This window comes from Condylura cristata, unplaced genomic scaffold, assembly GCF_000260355.1.
Source record: "Condylura cristata isolate star-nosed mole 26May11 unplaced genomic scaffold, ConCri1.0 scaffold00005, whole genome shotgun sequence".
NCBI lineage: Eukaryota > Metazoa > Chordata > Mammalia > Eulipotyphla > Talpidae > Condylura > Condylura cristata.
Window position 1 is genome coordinate 45,215,754 of NW_004567106.1, and position 26,004 is coordinate 45,241,757.

The 26,004-nt window shown below is 36.9% G+C and overlaps 1 protein-coding gene across 4 annotated transcripts; it reads left to right on the forward strand.

Annotated features, from left to right (window-relative positions):
• Positions 1 to 2,604: 2,604 nt before the first annotated feature.
• Positions 2,605 to 24,919, forward strand: HBP1 (HMG-box transcription factor 1). 4 transcript variants are annotated; one of them, XM_012721104.1, is made up of 11 exons: positions 2,605 to 2,642; positions 7,026 to 7,136; positions 7,533 to 7,634; positions 11,125 to 11,308; positions 13,239 to 13,467; positions 17,291 to 17,429; positions 18,056 to 18,167; positions 18,253 to 18,365; positions 20,415 to 20,571; positions 21,243 to 21,387; positions 24,553 to 24,919. In XM_012721104.1, exons 4-11 carry the CDS (start codon positions 11,140 to 11,142, stop codon positions 24,872 to 24,874), a joined length of 1,386 nt encoding a protein of 461 aa, XP_012576558.1. In that variant the 5' UTR covers positions 2,605 to 2,642; positions 7,026 to 7,136; positions 7,533 to 7,634; positions 11,125 to 11,139; the 3' UTR covers positions 24,875 to 24,919. The 4 variants fall into 4 exon arrangements, with proteins under 4 accessions (XP_012576558.1, XP_004676984.1, XP_012576557.1 ...); XM_012721103.1 differs by lacking the exon at positions 2,605 to 2,642 and having other exon boundaries at positions 6,310 to 7,136; XM_004676927.2 differs by lacking the exons at positions 7,026 to 7,136; positions 7,533 to 7,634 and having other exon boundaries at positions 2,607 to 2,642.
• Positions 24,920 to 26,004: the final 1,085 nt, after the last annotated feature.

Sequence of the window (26,004 nt, forward strand, 5' to 3'; positions counted from 1 at the left end):
AAGCAATATATCTATCACCCAAGAGTAAGTGTTATTTAAAGAAACTGATTTCTTAATGTGAATTTTAACACAGAAACACCTGAAGAACAGATAAAAGTTCTTTGTATCTGTTTTAGTGAACGTTTAAATATGTAAAGATTTTCAAGAAAATCTTACTAGTTTTGTACTTTGATCTTTGTTCTGGCTTATGAGTTGGCTGATTTTGTTAGTCACGTAAGAATTGATGTTCCTGCTAAATACACAGACCGGACAACTGTGGTCATTAAACATCCCAGGAGAGTCAAGAAGGCAGGACTAATTGTCCACTTACATGTGTAAAGAATTCTTAACAAGGACATTTAATCAGTGATACTGAATGATCAGAATTTTACTTTCATAATGACTTGGACAAAAATGTAAGCATGAAAATATTTTATATCTATATATATTTTGAGTTAGCACAATACTCAACAAATAGTAGAATGAATAAATGCAAAAACTTTTTAAGGGAATTGTTTATAATAAAACAATATCTTGATCTGATGTTGAAATAATTCTTCCCATCAGTGTCCACTAATAAAAAGAATTCCACTTAGGTCTTTAGTAAAAATTTTCAAATAAAAACCCTTTTCAAACAAAGTTAAGGTTCAGCCAAGAACAGATCTCAGGTTATGCAAGGGAGAGGGACAGCTCAGACTCTTCCGTGCTCCTTGGGAGAAACAGCTTTTAGTTTTCTGGAGGAAGTTGGTTAAAAAAAAAAATTTAAGTATTTTAAATAATTAGAATTCCACAGAAATAAAAAATTGTAGTCACAAATATGGACACAATGACTCTTTAAAGTAAAGGTAAGGATATACAAACAATTGCCTGGAAAGTCAATTTCTTTTTTGAATCACTAATAAATCATTTTTGAAAGTTGATGAATTTAAATCCTGATTTTGGTTTTATTTTGTTTTGCTTTTCCCCAACAAAAAACTCAGGCATTTTGCTGGCTATTATTTTAAGGGAAAAAATGGTTGATAAGTATTGTGAATACTGAAAGTAAATCTTTGATCACGTGGTAAGAAGGGCTAGTTCATAAAAGTTCACTTAGGGATTCAATAAGGAATCCTTAAAAGAATTTGAAAACTAGTGTCAACACACTGGGATTCTTTGAATGTCTTGATTTGGTATGTGGCTATCAAGTAGATTGAAAAATTTAAGAAATGTGAGGGTTTTTTAAATAATCAGGATATTTTAAAAAGTTGTGACGACATATTTATTACTTGAAGCTTTTCTCAAATTTAAGCAAACTTACAGCGAACTGAAGATACAAAACCCAAGGCACAGTTTAAATGATTAAACACTAAAGGTTCAAAGGAAAAAAGCATAATAATGCCTTTGTAATGTGAATGGTAAAAACATCAATTATAGACTAGGTGGACTGTGATAGACACCATGTTTAAAGTGAAGGTAACTATAAAGCCCAGAAGCCTAGGGCCTTCTCTGAGTCACAGCTTTAGTAATTTAAGGAGGAACTCCTAGTGGAAATGAAATGGAAAAACATTCTTTCAAGAAGTCTGGTGGGAACAGATGGTTAACAAAACTCACCAAATTTTAAAATGATCCTCAAATTCAGTTTAGACCATACTTATTTAATCATACATATTTATTATTTTAATCTACAAACCAGGTGATCACTAAGGAAAACATCGCTTTGACAATTTCAAATTGGCAATAATCCCCCAACCTCCTCCGATCTTTGTAAATTTTCTAGACCCTGAGTTTCTTTTCCACTGTCCATCCCCAAGTCTCGCAGTTCCTGGCATGGCAACATTCATGGAATCTTGACTAGAGTTGGCAAAGAATCTAAAGTGCTTGTCCTGGGGCTGGCCAAGCAAAGGTCTGGATAAAGGAATTCTAGTTCTTCCCACCGGCGCCTAGACCACCTTTATTATCCCCCTTAAACCTAGGACTGTGATTTGTGGGTGACTGGGTCCTTCCTCAGGCTGACTGCTTCCGCTTGTGCAGTCATCTCCTTCCCCTCGCTCTAAAACAATACCTTGGCTTACTGCCAAACTCTGAGAAGCGAACAACTCTGGCATTTATGGTTGGGAAGGAGGACTGCGAGAAGCTGAAGCTGCTCTGAGTGCTAGGAGAGGCCCAGAGGAAGCGACGAGGCCAAAGCTTTAAAATACTCGCTCCCTCCGCCCCCCTCCCTTTTGTTCCAGACACCAAAACAAACGAGCTGATACACGTGTCCCTATGACTCTTGTTTACTATCAAGACTGCACCTTGCACTCACCTCTGGGTCTTGTAGTCCAACCGGTTCCTTCAGCTCGCAGTTTTTCAGAGGAAGGGAGCCAGGCTAAGACTACGAGCCCACAATCCACTTCGGGGACAAAGTTTGGCTGGGGGCCTCGGCGTCTCGGCAACAATCCAATCCGAAGGGCTCACTCTAGTGATTGACATCCCTTCTTCTCCAGTAAACACAGCACAAAAGTCAATACAAGCCCGCCCCTCCAGGCGGACCACGGTACCACCCAATGAAAAAGTGGAAGAATCGAATGACAGTTCCACAGACCAATTAGAGGGTGCAAGAGCTGGGAGGAGGCTCAACCCCCGTGGGGTTGAGGGGAGGGGGAAGACGAAGCTTGAAAGACTTGGTAATGGCGACGGGTTTGGTAAGTAGGAAAGTTTCGGTTGAGGATTAAGAGCGGTGGCTGGAGCGGTAACGCGCACCCGGGAGGCCAGCGTCGGTCGGACAGGGGGTATGCGAGCTGCTGGTGGTGTTGTCGCGACCTGGGTACCCTGCGTAGGGGCTGCCCGCACTCCGCGGCGGGTTTGTTGTCTTTCAGTTCGGGAAGGGGTGGGGGTGGGGAAGGGAGGGGCAGGATCCCAAGGGGAATTGGACGGCGGAGCAGGCTCGGATCCTCTCTCCTCTTCTTCGAAGGACTGCCTTCAGGATGGGGGTTGTTAACCGTCCGATGACTGCCCGCGGCGAGCCCATCGGACCCGTGCTTCTCGCGAGCTCACCTGGGCTTCCAGGCGGCGGCAGCGCGCGAGGGGGATTTCGGGGGCGGGGGTGGGAGGAGACTGGGCCGGGACTGCATTTGGGGCTGGTAGCTAGGTGGGTGGCCGGGCCGGGTGCGGAGTTGGGGCCGGCCTGGGGAGAGGGGGCCGACGCGGTTCCGGGGCTGCCCAGAAAAGTTTGACTTCAACTCCCCGCGAGTGGGCGGAGGGCCGGAGGGTGGCCCGGGGTGGGGGTTCAGCCAGCCTCAGAGGACCCCAGTAAGGCATCGCCTCCTCAGGAGCCGGGAGAGAGACGGGCTGAGCTGGGACGCTCGGGAAGCCGCTGGGCCCCGGGGCTCATTGTTACGCAGTTCGAATGAATGGGCTCCGAGGCGCCTGCGCGCTGGGGCTGCGCCGAGGGGGAAAAACAAGCCCGGAGTCCAGGCTGCGGTCACATGATGGGGGGAGGGGTGGAGAGCGCGATGAATGGCGAAAGAGAGTGGGGGATGGACTTGGCGTGAACCGGGCGGCGCTGCCTCTGTGTGACCGGGAGCCGAGGCTTGGCAGGCGACTCCAGTCTCCGCCTTTCCAACCTAGGCTGCTGCCCCAGGCAGATTAAAACAAAACAAAAAGAATCCAGGCGAGACCGACTGCCCGGGTCCGGTTTTTGTGGCCACTTTAAACACTGCCTGCTGTCTAGGGGATTTCACTAGCCTCCGCTTTCCACACTGAAGTTAATTCTTAGGAAGTTTTCTACAATGGTTTTTTTTGTTTGTTTGTTTGTTTTTGTTTTTAAAAAGAGCACTGACAGTGTAGTACTGAAAAGAGATTCTTTTACTCCGGTGCCCTTGGTGCTGAGAGTGGAGGAACGGAAAGGGGCTTGTCGATTCTAGGTAGTGTTGGAGTCCTACCAACAATTCCGAGATGTTGTAGGTTTATTTCCATCTGACTAGCAGTAACAGATGACTCCTGACGGTGATTTCGAAATAAATGACCATTTGGGAATTGGAATAATTTTAACTTTTATACATACTTCTCAGTTTATTGATGATGGTCAATACATTCCTAGTACTTTTGTCCTGGGGGTGGGGGTGAGAGGGCAGCAAAAAAGTAAGTGAAGGGAATCAAAAAGTACAAATATCCAGTTACAAAGTAAGTCATGGAATGTAATGCACAGCATGGTAACTATAGTTAGTAGTACTATGTTTCATATTTGTAAACTGTCAGGAGTGTTTTTGACCTTCCCCAAAAATGCTGTGTGAAGTGAAGGATATTAACTAGGCTTATTGCGATCATCTCACAATATATTCAAATATTGAATCAGGCTGCATACCTGAATCTTAATGTCAGTTGTACCTCAGTTAAAAACATAAAATCTTCATCTTTTCATTTTTGCTCTATTAAACTGTGTTCTTGCTCAGAAGGCAATATTTTGATAGTTTTAAATAACCTGGAATTGTATTCAAAAGAATTGAAACTAAAGTTAATGTATCAACTATATCCTCAAGAACCATTTAAATACAATAAAATGGTGGCATTTTTTTCTAATACATTATAGAATGAAATTTCATTTTATCCTAGTTTAGGTTCATTCACGAGCCTTGGTATCTTTTCTTTCTGCCTGGAAAAATCCTTCCCTTTTGTTTCTCAGATTTCTACTGTATACAAGTTACAGGTTACCTTCTCCCACGATTCCCCTACACACTAGGCTCCCCAGTCATCCATGCAGCCGAGAGCCAATTTCCCAGACTTCAAACACAGTACTATCACTTTAATACACTTTATTTTAATGTCTTTGAACCTTTTCTTTCCTATTCAAATGCTCAATGAAGAAGGGAAATGACCTAAGCTAAAGGAATTAACTGGGAGGCATTGAAGGTCTTGCAGAATGGCAAGCTGAACTCTTTCAAATGAAAATACCAGGTGGCTTTTTCAGTCATAAGTTATACGAAGTTACTATCCTGTTAATGAGACAGTAGCAGATCTACTTACTACACATACTATCTTTTACATATGAAAGTGGATATTTACTTAGGATGAGATGTAAACCACAGCAATTAAAATATTATAAACCTGACAAATCTTACATATCACAAAATTCAGGGAAAATATTCTTATTAACTGCCTGACATCAATAATGTTTGTATTCTTTCATTTTTTGATACCCATTTTCTTTTGTTATTTCCTATCAAAATTTATGCTATCATTTTTTGTACAAAATGATTTTCTTTAACATAGCTGATTAAATTTTTTAAAAGTTATTATTTAACTTGCTTTTTCCACAATTTGTGATAGGAATTGTGAAATATTTTACTATTATAATCAGATTTAGGAAAACAGGTCTTTGCCATGTGAATTTTTGGGTGAGTTCAAGGTTTTTCACACAAAAACATCGTAAGCCTATTATAATGGAGAGTGCTTTTAAAGACAATTTTGTGAATAGCTTGGTGTTTATTGGGGGAGGGGTTTTCATTATCTTCATCAATATCAGCTTTTCCTGTTGCATCAGTATGAAGTTCATAAGAACTTGTATAGGTGTGATTTGGCACTTTTCAAAGGCAAGGTCTATGCAGGTGTGACTGATACCATGGCAGTGCTTTGGAACTAGGTAAACATGTAGTATCTTTTATACCTACAATAATTATAAGTAAATAGATATTGGTCTCATTTACAATTAAGAAGGCACAAAGGTTGAATTGTTCAAATAGGTGATAGTGTTGTTTTTACAGTAGGATAGTCTACCAAAAGAATACCACTTACTGTGGGGGGAGAGTATGGGGGTTTTGTTGATCCCTTAACAAGGTAGCTTTGTTGAAACATTTCTCTGAAGGTTTTTATTTTTGTTTTTTAAACAAATCTTCATTGAAGATATGAAAGAACTTTTAGGACTCCCAACCGCTTTTATTGCAGAAGGTTACATTTTAGCTTACAATCATGTAATCATTTAAAATATCTCAATACCTTATAGCCGAGCTATAAACTTAATACAGACTACCTTCTTGCCAACTCTTTTCCTCCAGTTTGAGCTTAATAGAAGTCGTTTAGGATCTGGGGACAGATGAGTCTTGTAGTGAAATCCTTATGAGACTGAAAGGTAAGGATCTGGGGGAAAGTAGGAGTTTAACCTATGTCAGTCAATAGTTTTTGGTTTTTTCCTTGGTTCTTTCCAAAACCAAAACTGCACCAGTAAGTCATCCAAGCTCTGTTTTCCTCATCTATAATAATTTCTTTGTTCTCAAAACTGTTTTGAAGTTTATATAAAATTAAATGAAGTATATGAAAATGCATGAACACAGTAGTTAGTCATTTATTAATAAACCTAATTTCCTTCTTTTTCAGTGACTGATACACGTATTTCTAGTTCTTTCTTCATCTAAGATTTTGTGACTTCTCAAAGTCTGCAAGACAGAAGTGTTAAGGCCTTTTCATTCCAGCCCAAATCTGTCATCTTGAACATGGCATTTCAAAATACAACTGCTAGAGAATTTTACTCTTCTTTCTGAGAATCAATGATCCAGGGAAGAGATGACATGTACAGAACGATATTGAATCCTGTAATTCGTGGAGTATACAAAAGCATGAATGAACAATAGGGTTAGCAATACCAGGAGTATTTGAAAGAGGAACTTGTTTATCAAAGTGAATGTTGATTGCTGTACTGCACATGGTGGAGTGTTTTTGAGTAAAGACTCTTGGTACTTCTTTACGTATCAGAGGCCTTACTTCCTCCAAAAAGTTTGACAGAGAAAAATGAGGTATAGAAAACACTTATATATGGGCTAACTTTTGCTTTCACACTTTTAATTCTCACAGTAGCCCTGTGAGAGGAGTAGAGGTACTGTGAAGCAGAGATTTAGGGACCAGCCCCAGGTTACAAGGCCAGCAAGAGTGAAACTCATGCTAAAGCTAGGCTTCCTTTTGCCATTTAGTGGGTTTGCAGTAGCATCATCTACATTATCTCAGAGTCAGACTTTTGATAGCTTATAGCATTGAGAAGTATAAACACATAGAACTCAAGTTCACCATATTTATTTGGTTCCTTTTGTTATTTGTAGGTAGCTGTGTTTTCCAGCTTCATTTAAGAGATATTGTGATGGGGTGTTGCCTGTTAGCCAAGACAAGGTGCTGGAGAAATAATAGAAGTTGAAAGTAGATGTTAGTGTAAGGTAAGTTGTGGAATGGTAGGGCCTGCTGATAGAGGGGAAAATGTAGTTGGGAAGAGAGAAAACCAAAGAGCTCTGCAGGAGAGGGAAGACAAAACTAACTGCTTCTAAGAGACCCCCTCTCCCAAAGCAATTCTGTTTTAAGGATAGCTCTGGGGAGGTATGTATGTATAGTGCATCCTCTGAGTCTCAAAGGGGGGGTGGGGTGGGGAGGGGGGAGTATTATCTGCATGAAGCATAATACAGTCATAAAAAGTTTGTGTCATTAAGATTACATTATTTTGTATATATTTAAGGTATCAACAATTTATATACTAGAGTTAAAATCTGCTATGTAAATTGTGAATATTAGCTCCTCAAAGAACTCACATAGATTGACTGGTTCCTCTTGTGTCTTAGGAGGTTCTGAATAAAGAATCTGCACCGACACTACCAGTTACCTTTTATGAGAACTCTTGCAAAGGAAACTTAGGGCAGGTGGCTTACACAGAAATTGGGAAGGTGAATATACTCTAATTCACTCTCTTTTAGATATTTGCTACTGTTGTTCCTGCTCAGTTACATAGTATTTCAGTGGAATTTTTGTGTAGATACAGAGAATGTTTAAAGTATAATTCTGAGCATGTCAGACTTAGTTAAAAAAAATTTACTGACAATTCTGTAGGGGTTTCCATTTCCTGATAGTTGCTAGTGATGTTACTAAGAAGTTTGCATTGCGGATTTGCTATTCGCTCTGTTAGGCATTGTAGGCTTTTCACATTTACTTGCTGAGTTTTTACAACCTACATGGTTTTTTTTTTTAAATTATTATTATTTTCATTTCACGAACAAGGCATAAGATTTTAAAAAAGTTGTCCATGGCACATAGCTAGTAGTAAGTAGCAACTTTGATATGTAAACTTAGGTAGCCTATTTTTAGTAGTCCTTATCTACAAAGAAAGAAACCAGTTATCCTGAAGTAGATTCTGATCCTTTCCAAACTTACCACCCATCACCACAAAACCCAAGACCACAAGACACACAAGGCTATATTACCTTGTAGGTATCCTTTCTGGTCAAACTGTGGTCATAACTTGTCAACTCTTGAGTTCTGAGCTCTCACTGAGATTGTTCTTCCTTCTTTAGTGATTTCTATAGTCACAGTCACTTACTGTGTCTCTCCACAAAGTGTAGGTTCCTTGAGATTCCTGGTAAATTGTTCACATCTTTGAGGTCTAGCTTTGCAATTAGTGTAGTGTCTTGAATGTATGCATTAAGTAAGTGGGTATATTTTTAATAAGAGGAATTTTGCAATCATTTTTAGCTCACTGGTTCTCACTTTACACCTAGGGTACCCCACACCACGTAAGTCAGATTGTCTGGAGGTGGGGTTTGGATACCCACAGTGGTTGAGAATCACTGGACAAACAAAATTGCTTGATTTTGCAGTGAGAGGGTAGAGGCTCAGAATCAAGATTTGGTCAAGCAATATTTCAGACAATATTTCTTGTGGTCAACAACTTTGTAAGAAATCACTTGTTATGTTTCAGCAAATTTGTTGTAACTGTAGCATACATGTAAGACTGATCAATCAGTAAGTGATAGATTTTACTAGACTGGAAAAGTGGTAGTTTCTTGGAAATGCCTCAGACATCACTTAAGCTGTTATTAGCCTAAAGTAATAGCACGGTATGTGACTTTTACTGAGATATGTTAGGTAAATTTTAATGTTTCCCAAGGAGGAGATACCCAGGCTGAATAGCTGTATGGTTTCCTATTAACTACTCTTTTTTTTATATATATAGAACAGTTTATTTTTACATCATTTTGTACATTTTTTTCCTATTAACTATTCTTAAGTACCCAAGATATTGCCTGATGCCACTCTAGAGGTTAAAAAAAAATATAAGAAAGGGCATTTTATAGTTCTTTCACTCACTGCATTTTAGCTCATTCTCAAATACTTCAGGGTGAAAGGGCAAGCATCATTACACCTGTTTCACAGATAACATTGATTTAGTAAAGAAGCTCAGTCACTTAGGTCATGTATTTATAAGAGAGCAAGCTGGAATCAACCCATGTTTTCTTGCACCTAACCCAGTGCCCTTTTCACTACCCCATGGCACATCTTACGGTCAGTACTGAGTAAGGCTCCTGAAGCATTGTCCAGGATAGGGGTAATTTTCAAAGGATGCAGGAAGAAAGTATTTGCAGTAGAATATTAGAAATAAGTAAGGCAATACACAGTTTTGCTGTGTCAAGGGCCTTAAGAAAATGTTTGTCAGTTATCTACTAATCTGTCACTAGGAATCTACAAAGATATAATCAGGTGTAAGCAAATAATTCTTTTAAAAAATGAAAATATACATTTTATCATATCAAGTAAGTGGAAAAAAAATAGGAACATGTTCAGTAAGAGAGTTAGGTGAACTTTGTTATATCCTTATGATACAATGTTATCTAACTTTAAATATGTCTTTGAAAAAATTAAGGAAAAAGTTATTAATTATGTATAAGCTATGAAGGAAAGTATGTAATTGTTGGTATCTGAATATGAAAAGGAGACTGGATTGTAACTTAATACACCAAAATGTTACTAGTGTCTAAATTTGGTTGGTGGGATTAAATTTACTACAATGTATAGTTTATAGTCAAAACATTGTATAAGATGATCATGAAAAAGGAGAAAATTTGTTAGTGTTGCCAGTATGTTGGGGATTACATAATGACTTAGAAACTACACAGTTAACATCTTTTCTTTGAATTTTTGGTAATCCTGTACTGGGATACTTGACTTTTAAGAGCAACACATTTTATTTTATTTTGAGGATACACTGAATGTTGTGTTAGAATCTCTTGTGTAATTTACATTAGAGCAGAGCTTTTTTAAGGCTGATAATGTGGTGTGGAGCCTGAGAAATCAGGAAATCTTCCTGCTTTTGTCACTCATGGTAAATAATAAATTTAATCATTGTACAAAGGCAGAATATTTAACAAAATTTAGCTGGTAGACTTTGCTGAGAAATTACTTGGCATGTTAACATGTTTTTTCCTTTGTTGTGATAAACCTGTATGCTTGAGATGTAAGGGTAGGTTTATTATTTGTTTAGTAAATAACCAAATTCCCATGATTATTGTTGATCTTTCTGGAAAAAATATCCTTTGAGAAGAGCAGGTATCTTTTTTTTTATGGCTAGCTCCCAAATTCTTATTAAGGAAAGATCAAAGGGTCAGACAAAACCAAACCATTAACAAAACACTAGAAATCTGACTGCAGAATTGAGATTGAGGGGGAGAGGAAAAGTAAAGTGGACTGTGGGGCCGACTCTGGCTGCTTTTGTGGTGGGTGTGGTGTGATAACATATACCTGAAGGGTGTGTCCTGTACCTCCATCTTCATTAGTGTTGTAAATTCATGTTACCTCTATTAAAATATTTATATATACATAGCAACTTTTTTTATGAGATACGGAATAGATGGCCATTTTAAGAAACTCGTATGTTTCTTAAAGAGAAAATAAGTGGTTAAACTTGCTCCTTCCAGAAGATGAAAAAGAATGAACAGTTGGTGAATAGTGAAATTCGAATCTGTAAAAGAAAAAAGTTTCTTTAGTCTTTTTTAAAAATTTGAGGAAACCTAGTTTTTTTAAAATTTAAAATACAAGTGTAAGAAATGGTTTCTTTTCACCTCAGTATTTGGATCTGAGAGGAGAATTAACTAGATAAAGCAGTAAAAGTATGTACTACTATGCTATTAATGCTTAGAAGAAAATATTTTTATAAATGATTATTAAAATGAATATTAATCCTTTGAGATTTGGGCATAATTTAGTGTTGATGACATTGTAGGACAGAATAACAGAGTTATCCTGGTCTGAAGGATTTGAAGGAGATACAGATAGCAATGTGTGGTTAAGTTACAGATTCAACAGTATATGCCTTTGAATTATTTTATACTTAGAGAAATCTCCAGATCACATGACTTGACTTTTTTTTCTTATATTGTTTTTAAGTCGGAGCACCATAACATGGTGTGGGAAGTGAAGACAAATCAGATGCCTAATGCAGTACAGAAACTCCTGCTGGTAATGGACAAGAGAGCTTCAGGAATGAATGACTCATTGGAGTTGCTACAGTGTAATGAAAATTTGCCATCCTCACCTGGATACAACTCCTGTGATGAGCACATGGAGCTTGGTAAACAAAATGAAAATCTTCTATGGTATCTCATTGAGATGTGTAATGCTTAGACAGTTTCTCAGCGTATCTTGACTTTCTAAAATGCCTGTGAAGTTTTGTACAGTAGGAGTTTTCAGTGTCCTCCTATTGTTTATAAAATATCACTTCAAATCAAATGTAAGCTACTTATTAACAGAGACTAATTTACAAATTGTCAAATTAAACTGCCTAACTTTGTGGGTAAAAATTGGGCTGTTAATATTAAGCACCTTTGGATAAGTTTGCTTATGTGGCTTTTCAAATGATGTTACTTTTGAAGAATCTAGTGAGCTCAGTAAATTGTTTGGTGGTCATGACGTGTTCATTGGTATTCCGATGGACTCTTGAAACTTGAGGATCTGACATTTGTGGTTATCACTTCTGATGAGCTACTCCAAAAATATGTGACCTATAAAATTGTGTAGGTTTGTGGAGGTATTACTTGAAATTGCATTGCTTTGAGGTGTTGACAGTAAACAGCTAATGAGTGACCTTGGCTTGCTGCCCAGCTTTTCAGCTTGGCTTTGTTCATCTTTAATATGCTGTTTCCTTTAATGTTCAGAAAAACCCTGAGAAGATGTGATTATCCTCATTTTAAAATGGTGAGATAGATTATATGCTGGAATACTATTTGGGAATTTGGATTTCCTGATGGTCTTGGACATACACTGAGTGCCAAGCAGTTGCTGGGCCTTAATACTCATTAAATAGTAATTACTATGATCAAGTAGTGGGTTCTCTGCTACCACATTTAGGTTTGGGGAGGAAATCAAGGCCCAGGGTGTCAAAACCTTTTGTTACCACTTTGAAGATTAAGGTAGTTAACTCCCTGAACTTGAAAGGTTAAAATCAACTCTTTATAGTAAAGAAGCGCTCACCAAAGACAGATGTTGGCTCTGAGGAAAGGGAAATGCCTGCACCAGCACAAAAATAACAGGTGAAGTTACACGAAATGGGTATGATACTTGGGCTTTGCTATAAAACAGTCAGGTTTGTGACTGGACATCCTGAACCAATACTCTTCAGTCAGATTTTGTAGTTTTATAAGGCTATGGGCATATTTACCTGATAACTTCATAGTGATGGTTTAAGAACTTCCATGTTTAGAAAGTTTCTTGACTAAAATAATGAAGGGACCCAGTGAGCTGTACCATTTGTAGGTATGTTTCATAGAGAATTTTTTTAAAAGAAAAAGGTGCTTTTTCTCTCTTCCTTTTTCTTTTTTTAAATTAAATCTTTTAGATTTCTTACAGCATTTATAGCCTTAGTGTATACATAGATGGCATTTGGCTAGTATTTCCAGTCTCTCTCAGGAGCTGAAAAATTGTGAACTGCTGAACATGCAGGAAAAAGTAACCAGTTCATATTAGCTTAGAGTTTCCTAGGAAAAAGAAATAATTTAGCAAAGCTAGGTTGAATAAATAGAACCTAAGAATATACAATGATTTATATTCTCATCTTAGAAAATTGTTCTTTTTACTATTACATAACAGCTTAAAGTATATAGTATGTATATATACACGTAACATGTCCTTTATTAACATGTTAAATGTTAAAAATGTCTCAGTGGTAATGTGGATTACTACCAGAAGAACTATAAAAAAACAAACTTTGTTTTTTGTCCAGACTATGAATAGTTGTAATTATATGGTTAACGGAGTATAAAGTCAGCAGGCTACATTTACAATCCTTGGGTTTATATTTTTAGGCTCTCTTGCCCCTGAAATGTACAAGGCACCATCTTAAAAGCTGAAAATTTGCCTCATTTAAGTAAACATTCTGAATTTATACTTTTCCTCTAACAAAATTAATCAGCTATATTTGAGTATTTCTCTTCCAGTTGTAGTTACAATACAGTTCTATGTATTAGTAGTTGCATTTTTATAATTTTCAGTATGTTTATTTGCAGATGACCTTCCCGAACTTCAGGCTGTTCAAAGTGATCCTACCCAATCTGCCATATACCAGCTAAGTTCAGATGTTTCACATCAAGAATATTCAAGACCATCTTGGAACCAAAATACCTCAGACATATCAGAAAATACTTACCGTGAAAATGAGGTGGACTGGCTAACAGAATTAGCAAATATCGCCACCAGTCCACAGAGTCCACTTATGCAGTGCTCATTTTATAACAGGTGGGAATATTGGCCATGCTTTTATTGAAAATATGTCATTAAAATGATTTCTTTTTTGTGCTTTTTTTTTTTTTTTAAGGATTTATTTATTTGTGCATACAGAACTGGGGTACAGTCCAGAGGCTCAGGGGCGGCAAGAGGTTTCACCATAGACAGAGTAAGGAGCAGAACAGGGAGATTGACAAAGTACATTGCTGAGGGGAGCAGCGGGCGGGTCAGGAGAGGTCTGCCACGCCATGCGGTCACCTCTGGGGCAGGCAGGAATTGAACTCATACGGAAGTGGCCTTAGTTTCTTAGTGCTGTGCTTTAACCCGCTGCGCCGCCAGGGAGGGCCTCTTTTTTGTGCTTTTAACTATTAACTAGTGATGTATTTAAAGCAGAATTTTAAGTGAATCATTCAAATGACGTTCCTTGTCTTCTGATCAGAGCGCTAGATCACTTATTAAAATGATCTCATACTTGGAGAGTTAGATAAATATGAGAACAGCAGACAGTGATAGTTGAGTATGTTTCATTTTGGTCTACGTTTATGTTTTTCTATGGTATATGCGTTTTTAGGTCAGCCATTTGTTTGCTAGTACTAAAATTTGCTGATATTAAGATGGATTCTCAAAGGTAACCACTTTTTCATATACATAGCCTAGAGTCTAAGGAGAATGGTGCTATAAAATTGTGATAGCTTCCAGTGTTTCTTGGAAAGATCTAAGTGTTTAGTATTTTATTAATTACCCCTAAAATTATAAAATTTACATTAGCACTTAAAAAAACACAAGTAAATATGATAATTTGTAAGAGAAAGAAATTCCCAGATTTGTACTCATTTGCATGGACCGATTGCAGTCCATACTTAGTAATTAATGCAAGAGAAAGAAATATGGTAGTATCCCCCTCTACTATTCTTTTTCTAGATAACTAACTTTCTAGGCGTGAAGGTGTGGCTTTCTTGCAGTCCCTTCAATTAGACTGCTTTTGTTTTCAGCAGGATATTTGATAGAATAAATGTAATTTAACTTCAGTGTAATTCTGTGAAACAGTTCCACAGTAAAGTTGCCTTTCAGAACATTACTTTATTGTACCTGTTTTCATTGTGATCTTAATGCAAAAATATTAAAAGTTACTTTTCAATAAAAACAGCCCCTTGGGCCCTTCCTGGTGGTGCAACAGGTTAAAGCACAGCACTAGGAAGCCAGCTGCAACCACCTCATCACGAGTTTGATACCCAGCCAGGGAGGTGACCCACATGGTGTGGCAGACCTCTCCTGCCTCGGCCTCTGCTCCCTTCAGCAGTTTACTTCATCAATCTTCCTGTTCTGCTACCCACTGTCTCTGGTGAATCCTCTCACCGCCTGGCCTGCACCTCTGGCCTCCTGTACCCCAATTCTGTATGTATAAATAAATCTTTACAAAGAAAAACAGCCCTTCAGCCCTCCCTGGTGGCCTAGGTGTTAAATCTCAGCACTACTCAGTTTTTTTTTTTTTTTTAAAGATTTATTTATTTATTCATACAGAACTGGGGTACAGGCCAGAGATGCGGAGGGTGAGAGGATTCACCAGAGACAGAGTGGGGTGCAGAACAGGCAGATCGACGAAGTACACTGCTGAGGGGAGCAGCGGGCGGGTCAGGAGAGGTCTGCCACGCCATGTGGTCTCCTCCAGGGGCAGGCGGGAATCGAACTCATGTGGAAGTGGCTTAAGCTTCTTTGTGCAGGGCTTTAACCCGCTGCGCCACCAGGGAGGGCCAGCACTACTCAGTTTTACTGTTGGTCTTTCTGTTGTAAAAATAAAGTTTCGGGCCTTCCCTGGTGGCGCAGTGGGTTAAAGCACAGCACTAAGACGCTTAAGCCACCTGCCCCAGTGGTGATCCACATGGCGTGGCTAACCTCTCCTGACCAGCCCGCTGCTCCCCTCAGCATTGTCCTTAAATTAATCTGCCTGTTCTGCTCCCCACTGTCTCTGGTGAATCCTCTCACCACCCCTGCACCTCTGGCCCCAGTTCTGTAATGCATAAATAAATAAATCTTTATTAAAAAATGTCTATTTTAGATGTAATACTTTCAGTCTTACAGGAAAGTCACAACAGTTAACGTTTGGAACATTGAGCATGTTATTAGAACTGAACCCATGTAAACAAAAACATAAGTAAAGGAGTATCTCTTAAAATGTAAATTTATTTTCTGCAGCATTTTCTCCATTCTTCCCTTCTTCCTAGGGAACAAAACCAATAGTCCATTGTTGGCTGTCTTGCCTGACTTCTAATACTAATAGTAACTATCTAATACCATTGCAACCTCTTATAGATTGTTAAATTATATTAGTTATTGAGCTTTTGATGTCTGAAGTCACAACTGATGATACCAAGGCTTGGAGGACAGGTAAAAATGTATATTATCCCTGAGTTGAGAGAGGAATGAAGAGACCAATAAATCCTGAAGTCATGGATGAACTTTAGGGGAATTTTTAGCATCATGGCCATTCTCTTGATACTTTATAAGGATCCAGATTTGTAATTAAAGGAAGAAATTGGGGAAAGATGAAACATTTAGCAGTTGTATTTTGAGATCCAAACTTGATTTGAGAATATGCTAAAAGACATAAATTTGATGGATTATTATTTAAGAGGTGATACACACATGAAAGCAAAGTATAGTTTCAGGTTAAAAAATATTACTATGAAAAGTGTCAGTGAGGCTAAAATAAAAATGAGGGCTAGTAAAATTTTTTAGGTAATTAGAAAGTAAGCTATCCCTTCTCTTTGAGCAGAGAATTAGTGTAGAAAAAAACCTTTTTTTCTGTTAAGGGTGACACCCCTATTTGGCATCTCAGAAATTTGTCCTGAGTTGAGACTCTCAAACAAATTTACCCCCTGACCCCTGAAGTCTTTTATCTCTGCTTCTTTCCAAACACCATTCAATTCAAATTACTGGCCACTATTTATCAGCTTGCTTCTTACTATTTTCCCTCCTCTGAATAATTGATCTGTTCGTGGGGGAAGGATCTCAGTATGTTCTTGGGAGCTCCATGGGTTCTAAAGAGAGTGTTGCCTGGTAAAGAGACTTTTGAGCGGAAAAGTGCGTGAAGTGACCCTGGGGGAAATAAATTGGCCCTTCTATGTAGATCCTTTTCAATAAGTTTATAATAGAAAACAACAGATAGTTCAGTTACAAGAAGTGGCAAATAGGGTACTTTTTGCTATAAGTTTAAGTACTTAAGGTAGTTCTTCTCTCTGCCCAGTGATAGGTGCTTGTTAGAGAGGCCTGTGTTGGTCCTATTAAACTTATTATCCTGTTAATATTGAAACTGACTTTAAGTACATCAGAGTAGAAGAAACGTGTTATCCTTCATCAGTAAAAGTATATATATACTGTTTCATGAATGAAACAGTTGAAACAGTAATTTGGAATTTAAAATACATTGTGGAATCTAAAAATAGTATTCAAAATGTGGGAGAAATTAAGAAATAACTTGTAATGGGATATAAAGTAAATTGTCAGATAAAGACAAGCTGAAAAGCTAACCCTTGATTGCTGACCACAGAACTGAGACACCAAGCGAAGAAGGGCTGCGGAGGGGGAAAAACAGGGAGAGAGGGAGGTACTGTGGCGGTAAAGTATGGGTGAGTTGGTGGTAGATGGACTGTGGTTGTAACGCCTGATGAGGATACTGCGGTGTTATTTCAGCTAAAAATCAGTTTTAAAGAAGTAGGAATATCATATATTATGATGTAATGACATGATGAGCATTCTGAGTGAAAAATCTTGTAATCAAACGAAAGCTTTATTTTAAAAACCCACACTTCTGATTAAAACTACTACTTTATTTTAGATCATCTCCTGTACACATCATAGCTACTAGCAAAAGTTTACATTCCTATGCACGCCCTCCACCAGTCTCGTCCTCTTCTAAGAGTGAGCCCGCCTTCCCTCATCACTGGAAGGAGGAAGCACCAGTCAGACATGAAAGGGTAAGATTATTCATGAGATTACACTTTCGTGACGTTTGCGCAATAGTTGAAATGTATTAACTTTACCTTTGTAAGAATTCTTTTGAAGCACATAGAGATGAGAAATAGTGTGTCTCATTGTTCTGCTAGTGATCTGGATTAGAGTTTAGGTATATAGCTCTTTTTTTTTTTTTGAGGTTTTTGACAGTTAATATGCTGGGGATTTGACAGTTTTTTTTTTATTACAAAGTTTATTTTTACATCATTTTGCACATTTTTTTTTCCATCTCGATTGTAATCCCCGCAGGTTTCCCATCACCAAATCACCCCTGTGCCACCACCATAGTCCCGTGCATTTCCCTCCCCTTCCCCCCCCGTTTTGATCCCATTCCCCACTCCACCCCCACAAAATGTCTGTGGTATATGGTTGTTCATTATTTTTGTTATTTTCTCGCCTGGTCCATTATACTCCTGTATATAGCTCTATTTAATGGGAAAGTCTTTTACCAGTGGGAACATATGTCTAATTTAAACTTCTAAAAATATCAGTTTTAGAACATTAATAATGATTAAGTTATCCACTAATAAGCCTTGTGATTTTTAAAATGTTTAAATGTCTAAAAAGTCAAGTATATTTTCCTCCGTAGGCAAATAGTGAGTCAGAATCTGGCATTTTCTGCATGTCCTCCCTCTCAGATGATGATGATTTGGGGTGGTGCAATTCCTGGCCTTCAACTGCTTGGCACTGTTTTTTGAAAGGTACAGCTGTCCTTGAACTTTTTGAAGCATATTTGTGTAGCACACCTGATCCATACCTAATACTTGATTTTTACTTAAACTTTAGGCACGCGACTATGCTTTCATAAGGGAAGCAATAAGGAATGGCAGGATGTTGAAGATTTTGCTAGATCTGAAGGCTGCGATCATGAGGAAGATCTCCAGATGGGCACTCATAAGGTTGATTTAAAGTTCAAAAAACTTTTTAAATCTTTCAAAATTTAAGGTTTATTGTTCACCTGCATATTCTCTAGTTACTGTCATATTTACATGACATCTTAGATGTTAGGTTTTATGTCTACTCGTGGCTTAGCGTGACAAAAGGAATAGTGACTGGACTTTCTTAAATGAGAAAGTATGTATTTCTTTTCATACACATTTCTTTATGTTGGGAAAAACTAAGCTAGCATTTTGCATCAGTAGAACAATAAAGAAACATACCAAAGCAGCCTTATCTTAGGACATCTATAAAGTAAATCCCCTATTTATTATATTGTTGCTTTTCAAATACTTCATAAAATCAGCATTTTAGTCGTTGAGTGAAACCAGTACTTGGCAGCACTAGGATGAATATCATTTGACAACCTGTATCTTTGAAATACTTAATACTTAATACTTCACCTCACTGTAGGCGAGAAATTGGGCTTGTGAATTGAACTTGCTTAAAATTCTTCTCAATCCTGCTGTTCTCTGCTATAGTTCTGACTTGGCTGCCTTCTCTTTCCCCTTCCTGCTGACACTCTTCATTACACTAAAGTTCACCAGTCTCACTGTGGCCATTACTTTTTTAATAAGTTGTCTCAAAGGTTACTACTGGCCTTATTCAGATTTCTAAAGAGATTTCTGCTTGCTCTCTGTAATATGTGACTGACTTAGTTGACATTGTCTTCTCTTGATTTGTGTGACATGGCAGTACCCCGAGTCTTTCTAATGTCTCCCTCAGCCTTTCTGAATGGCATTCTGCTGCTCTTGACTCTTCAACAGTCCACTCTGCTGAGAATGTCAGCAGCCCCTCCTTGGTGCCTCTGGAAATCACTGTAGTCTTCGGAGTCAGGAAACCTGTGGTCTTTCTCGCTCTTCCAGCAACTATTGTATGACTGACCTTGTGCACATTATTAGCCCAACTAGGTGTTGGCTTCTCAGTTATAAAACTTGACTGGATTCAGACTTGTAGCTCTGAGAATTGGAAGATTCTCTTAATTCTTTTATTTATGAGTATGTCCCCAATGCCATAGTTTCCAGCTACATGCTAGACATCTGTGTATAAATATATCTATCAGTTCTGCAAACTCAGCTTTCTAGTGCCATCAAGATTGAACTCATCTCTTTTTCTTCCCCTTCTTGGCTTTTTTTTTTTTTTTTTTACTCTTAATGGCATTATTATCCTCCTTAATTGCCATATTCAAAGCCAAGAAATTCACTATTCCCTTTCTTCTAAAGATTTTTCATTGTTTTATTCACACACTAGTATAATAAATAATGCAGCTAGATGTCTGTCTCCTTTGTTTTTGGTAAATTTAAAGGTAGAGATCACATGTTGTTAATGTTTAATTTTCAGAACTTAGTATCTGGCATGTTCAATAAATACTGAATTCACACTTAGCCTGCTTCTTTCACCATTTCAAGACCCAGTGGGTTTCTCTCATTGTATCTTCAGATAAATTGAAGTATAGAGGTATCTTACATTTTGTAGTCTTTATAATTATCTTAAAATTGATAACCATAGCAATAAAAATATTTTTATCAATAGACTAGTACCCTCTGCAAAGAAATTTTAAGCACTTTGGCTGACTTTAAAAGGGTCCATTTACTCTGTAATGGGCCCCTCCTTATATTTTAGCCTGCCTTATCCTAATTGTGAACTCATTGCATATCTGTAGCAAATTCTGCACTAGATGCTAAAGAAGTTAATTACAATTATTCCTGGTGTAAAGCCTGTTCTTTTTACCTTTCTCAATTTCATTCCTCTTTTAAATTCCATTTCAAATGGGAATTATCTATCTTTTTTGGAGTTACTATCTCCCATTATTAAACTCCATTAGCATTACTTGAACTAACGTCTGCCTTATATTGTAGTGAGTATATGTGACTTTTTTTTTTAACTACCGCGTCAAAAGTTCCGTTAACACAAGGATCCTGTCTTTAATTTAAGCTTTTCTACACAATCTTACATGTATTAGGAACTTCACTATGTGCTGAACAATTCATTCACTCTACCTGTATTTTCAGGGATATGGTTCTGATGGTCTAAAGTTGTTATCACATGAAGAAAGTGTATCATTTGGCGAGTCTGTACTGAAGTTGACTTTTGATCCTGGTACAGTAGAAGATGGGTTACTTACTGTAGAGTGTAAGCTGGACCACCCTTTTTATGTTAAAAATAAAGGTAGGGCTTGACTTGAATTTAGTAACTTTTTAAAGAAACTTCTTATATCTATAATTATGTCTTGTGGTGCATTTCTAAAAATTGAAGGGAAAATTTCTTTCAAATTGATAGGACCACCTTAGTAAGTGGCCGTTTGGTAATAACTAATGATGCTTAAGTATCTTAGCAGTAGTCAGTTGGAGTGCTATAGGTGTGAGAACTTTGGATTCTTGTAGCATACTGTAATAAGCTGTTATCTTGCTATGTACTTTGGGAAATGGACCATTCTGTTGGTTTCATTTTGGCTTAGGATTACTCAATATGGTATATATTTTCAGAGGGTTATTATGGTAATACCATGTTAAATATAGTAATTACAAATCATTTCGCCTTCTCAATCATCACTTGGTTGCTTATATAGATGGATAGAATTTGCTGATTGATAGATATTCATATTAATAAGGTGTTAATTTAAATTAGTTTTAGTAGGCTTTTGCAAAAGGCTTTAAAAAGTATTAAAGAAAATACTTATTCTTACTTTATGGGAAAGATACATGAATTGTCTTAGAAAAATCACTTAGGACTTAAGCAATAACTTTGTAAGACTCAGAACTATGTCTGTTTTTAAATAAATTAGGGAGCTTTCTGTCAATCCCCATTCTTTATGCAACCATTGTCTGATTTAACTTTAGGTTGGTCATCATTTTATCCAAGCTTGACTGTGGTACAGCATGGCATTCCGTGTTGTGAAATTCATATTGGTGATGTATGTCTACCTCCTGGACACCCCGATGCCATTAACTTTGATGATTCAGGTGTTTTTGATACATTTAAAAGGTAATAATAATTCTTTATTTTTTAAAGTTTTCTTCCTAGTGATTTAACCTCCGTACTTATTACTAAATCAATACTTAGGAAGTTAAATCTTTAAAGACCAGAATAACAAGAACTACTTATAAGGAAGCAGATATATGATTAAATGAAAAAAATTAGGTGCTTGAAGTAAAATAATTGCCATGGGAGCTTTACATAGAGTAGTTATATGGGAAAGTGAGTTTGTAAAACGTTTAGGATTAAGAGAAAATACTGTGTGTATATAACTAGGAGTTAAATGGCTTAAACTGACAGTTAATATAAAAATAAATTGCTTTATCTGGCCATTTGTTTTTCACCAGTTTATAATTCTCTTAATAGGTTTTTTTGTTTTTGTTTTTTGGTAGTGAGGATTTTTTCCCCTTTATTCAACTGTGTATTTGTTTCTCAAACACTCATTTTGTCCAAGGGCAAGAACTGCATGATTTAACAAATAGTAAAACTCAACATTTGGAAATAATTCTGATGGAAACGATTTTACTTGAGATCACCTTGCTAGTAAGCAGTAGAATTGGACAGGAACCCATGTGTCTTGGCATTAAAGAAGGTTGACTAACTCTCGCAAATTGTATGAAACTTCTCTGACTTTCACACTGCTGTCTTGCATCTCAGGAAAATCCCTATTCATGGGTACACTGGGATACAGGATATTTCCCTAGAAGGCACCCATAAAAAGTCTGTATGTAGATATAATTCTATAAGATAATTATCAATTTCATAGGTGTTGAAGTAGAAAAATTTCAAGAGTTTCTGGTGTTCTATAGACTTTATTTCACTCAATTTAATAAAATTTAAGGCTAATATATATAATCAAAAGGTTCAGTGAGGATTATTATGAAAAAGACACTAGCACAGGCCATATGCTCAATAAACATCTATAAGATTGGAATCTGAATATTGTTTGATTATATCTGTCATACACACTTTTTGGAAAACTAGGAAAATGAGATAAAAATAATTATTTAGAATATAAATGTAAAATTTTTAATTGGGTCCTGCCACTTACTACTAATATGGGCAAATTAAATAAACTGTCTGCCCTCACTTTACCCTCTCACCTAATATTTGAGAGACTCTTTTGGAGATTTAAAAAAAGTTAACTTGTGGCATGCCTCTTGATTCTAGTCTAGAGAAAGAAGTGAATTAGTTGCTGGATGCTGAGCAGTCATGGGCTAACTAAGAGACAGTAGCCTGATAGGAACATGAGCTGGATTCATGCCTGGATTCTAATCCGTAGTAGGTTTGCTGAGGAATCTGGGTTAGGTTAAGTGATCCTTACAAAACAAAAATCTGTAAAACGAGAATGAATATTGAAGGTGGGATTAAATGAGTTAATATTTATGACATGGTTAATAGACCTAGATGGGAAAGCATATTCTCAAGTGTAAGGAAGGGTGTGTGTACAGAAGAGAAATGTGAAACAAACACCTTGCAGGAATTAGAGTAAAGAAATGCTGAAGGAGTATAACAAAAGATTTTTTTTCCCTTTGGATATTCTGTGTACTATTCTCAAAATTTTGAATTTTGATGAGTTAATTCAGACTGCTTTAAATTGTATCTATAATGAAAACAGGTGATGGTTGTATTTGTGCCACTAGATGGTGGGATTTTCACAGTTAAGCAATTCATTTTACCATATATATTTATTTAAAATAAAAAAGACTGAAATTATTTGACTATTACAACAAGGTGAACAAGTTAATATGTCTATATATTGTAACGTGATTGCCACTCTTAATTTATATCACTGTCATATTATTATCCTTTTTACTGTTCGGAATAATTTCTAGTATATCAACAAGTTTGGTGATTATAGTACAGTATTGCCTGTTTTCACTGTAATATGCATTAGGTCACCGGGACTTACGTTTGTACTTTTAAATATCTGTCCATTCCCCTACCTCCCACACCCATTCTACTATCTGTTTTTAGGAGTTTGGCTTTCATAGATTCCACCCGAGTGATACACAATATTTGTTTTTCTCTGCCTTATCTCATTTACTATGTCTTGAAGGTTTGACCATCTTGTCTTACCGTATTTTAAAATCTTAAATTGTAATTAAATTTAGAGCTTAAATTTAGAGATATTTTAGAGATTAATAATTTTACCAGATTAATTTACAATGCTTATAATTGTTTTCAGAATTATATTTGGGAGGAACTTAAGTACAAAGTTGTTTCTGTGACATAGAACAGATAGCTCTAAACACTCATTAGATTTTAGACTTATACTTTAAGGTACTTTTTTCATGAATAAAGAGAAGTTGTATTGCTGATACTTAGCATAAGTTATTTTTACTGTGTACAGTGAGTAGGGTGGCTCAAACTCATTTATTAACGCCCTTGATAAGCCTTATTAATTCCTACTCACATGCATTACCTTTAGTCAGATACTCTGCTATTCCTATAGCTACTATCAACACAGGTTGACTATTACCAGAGTTTTTATTTCCAGGGAGGAAACTAGGAGCTATGTTTAGAAGCTAAATAATAAAGTTTCTGCCAAGATTAAGAGCAGAAGGAATTGATAGTTGGGATAAAGTTTTTTTGACATGTTTATCATTAGGCTGTGGTCTATATTAGCAGCTCTAATTTCAGCCAGTCTGGTTATTGTTCACCTTGAGATTTGAATGGCAGTGCAGAGGATCGTGGGATTGGTAAGGAAACCTGGCCATCCAGAGATAGACATACAGACTTGAGTTTGGAGCTAGTGATTATGAGGCCTTGGGAGAATAATATTTTCTCTTTCTTGTATAAAAAAGAGGCTAATACCCTGCTAAGCAGACTTGATTGGAAGAGATAATGTGTTTATTTCCATGCATACATAAACAGTATAGCAACCAAGACGGGGTCTTCCCTAAACAAGTTACTTGCTGTTTAAATAAAGTTTGTGGATTATAATAGATTCCTTGGAGGGCTTTAAGGTCTTTTAAAAAGTTTTTTATTCTCTGCAGTTTTAAAAAAGTTTATTCAGTATACACATCTTATAAACAGTAGTCACTGGTGAAGTTGTTAAAGTATTGTCGGTCACAGGAAATACATAGAAATTTCCAATTAGATGTTAATGGGTTTTTAAAATTCTGCTTTTGCAAATCAGATAATCTAAATTAAAACCATTTTTGTTCCTAGCTACGACTTCACGCCTATGGACTCTTCTGCAGTCTATGTGCTCAGCAGTATGGCTCGGCAGCGTCGTGCATCTTTGTCTTGCGGAGGACCAGGAGGCCAAGACTTTGCAAGATCTGGATTCAGTAAAAACTGTGGCTCCCCTGGGTCATCACAGCTCTCTTCCAATTCTTTGTATGCTAAAGCTGTCAAAAACCACAGCTCAGGGACTGTGAGTGCCACTTCTCCTAACAAGTGCAAAAGACCAATGAATGCCTTCATGCTTTTTGCCAAAAAATACAGAGTTGAATATACTCAGATGTATCCAGGGAAAGATAACAGGTAAAAAATAATGATCATTGCAATTATGATAAATGAAATAATATTACAGTGTAGTTCACAGTCACTGGGATATTAAGCAGACTTCTTCAATGGCTGTTGTTTTTTTTTTTTCATTTAAATAAAGTTCTTTGTATTTTGTAGGATGACTAAGGGAAAAGTTTAAGTGAACTTTTTTAGGGTCATGTATAATTACTTTGTAATACATGGGAAGATAATTAGGTTACCTAGTGATAAGGGACTACTTTCTAAAATACTACGAAATGTCATTTGTTTGTTGGAGGACACACTAATGGGACACTGGTAGTTCCTTCTTTATAAAAAAGCTACATGGATAAGACTAGCACTTTCTTGTGTAAGATCTCAGGATGAACTTATTTTACATTGTGTCCCACTTTGGAGTTGCAGCACTGACATTATTTCAGAGTTAACAGATTTGTGAAAAGACTAAGCTAGAAGCTGTCTTCAGCAGAGCTCAGGAGTAAAACTTAACAAGTCCTTTCTGTTCTCTTTGTGCTCTTATCTCAATTCTTAAGAGTCCTCTGTTAGCAGCTTCTCTGCCCGTTAATTAATAGTTATCTTCCATTTCCCTGACAATCAAAGCTACCATTAACTTTGTTACCACCAGAAAAGTCAGATTGTCTATGTTCAAATTTGAATTCAGATTTCAATGTCTCATGAGCTTACGTGTTACGTATTTAGATTTTAAAAAGAGAAGCTTTGTATACAAATGCATCTCTGATTTGGGAATCGACACATGAACATTTACTATTACTTTGTTGTCAACCATTAATTACATTATAGTAGCTTTAATCAAAGACTATAGAAACTTTCATTTTAATACAGGAAGTATTTACTGGAAAAAGTTAATGATTTGAGTAAGAACATATTCACTATAGATTTACTTCTGTGGTTATTGTTCTGAAGCAGATAATGATCTTCAGCTTCCAAATCTGTAATTGTAAAGTCACTTGTATACTAGATGCAGTCATTCTAGGGCTTTGTTTGCATGACTGTCAAGACATTCATGGTTTAAAAAATCTTTTTTAGTTGGAAAATAATGTATATCTATACTGGGTGAAACTTTTAGATTTTAGTAGGCTTGGGGACCGATTAATGTAGATAAGTAGGAAAGAG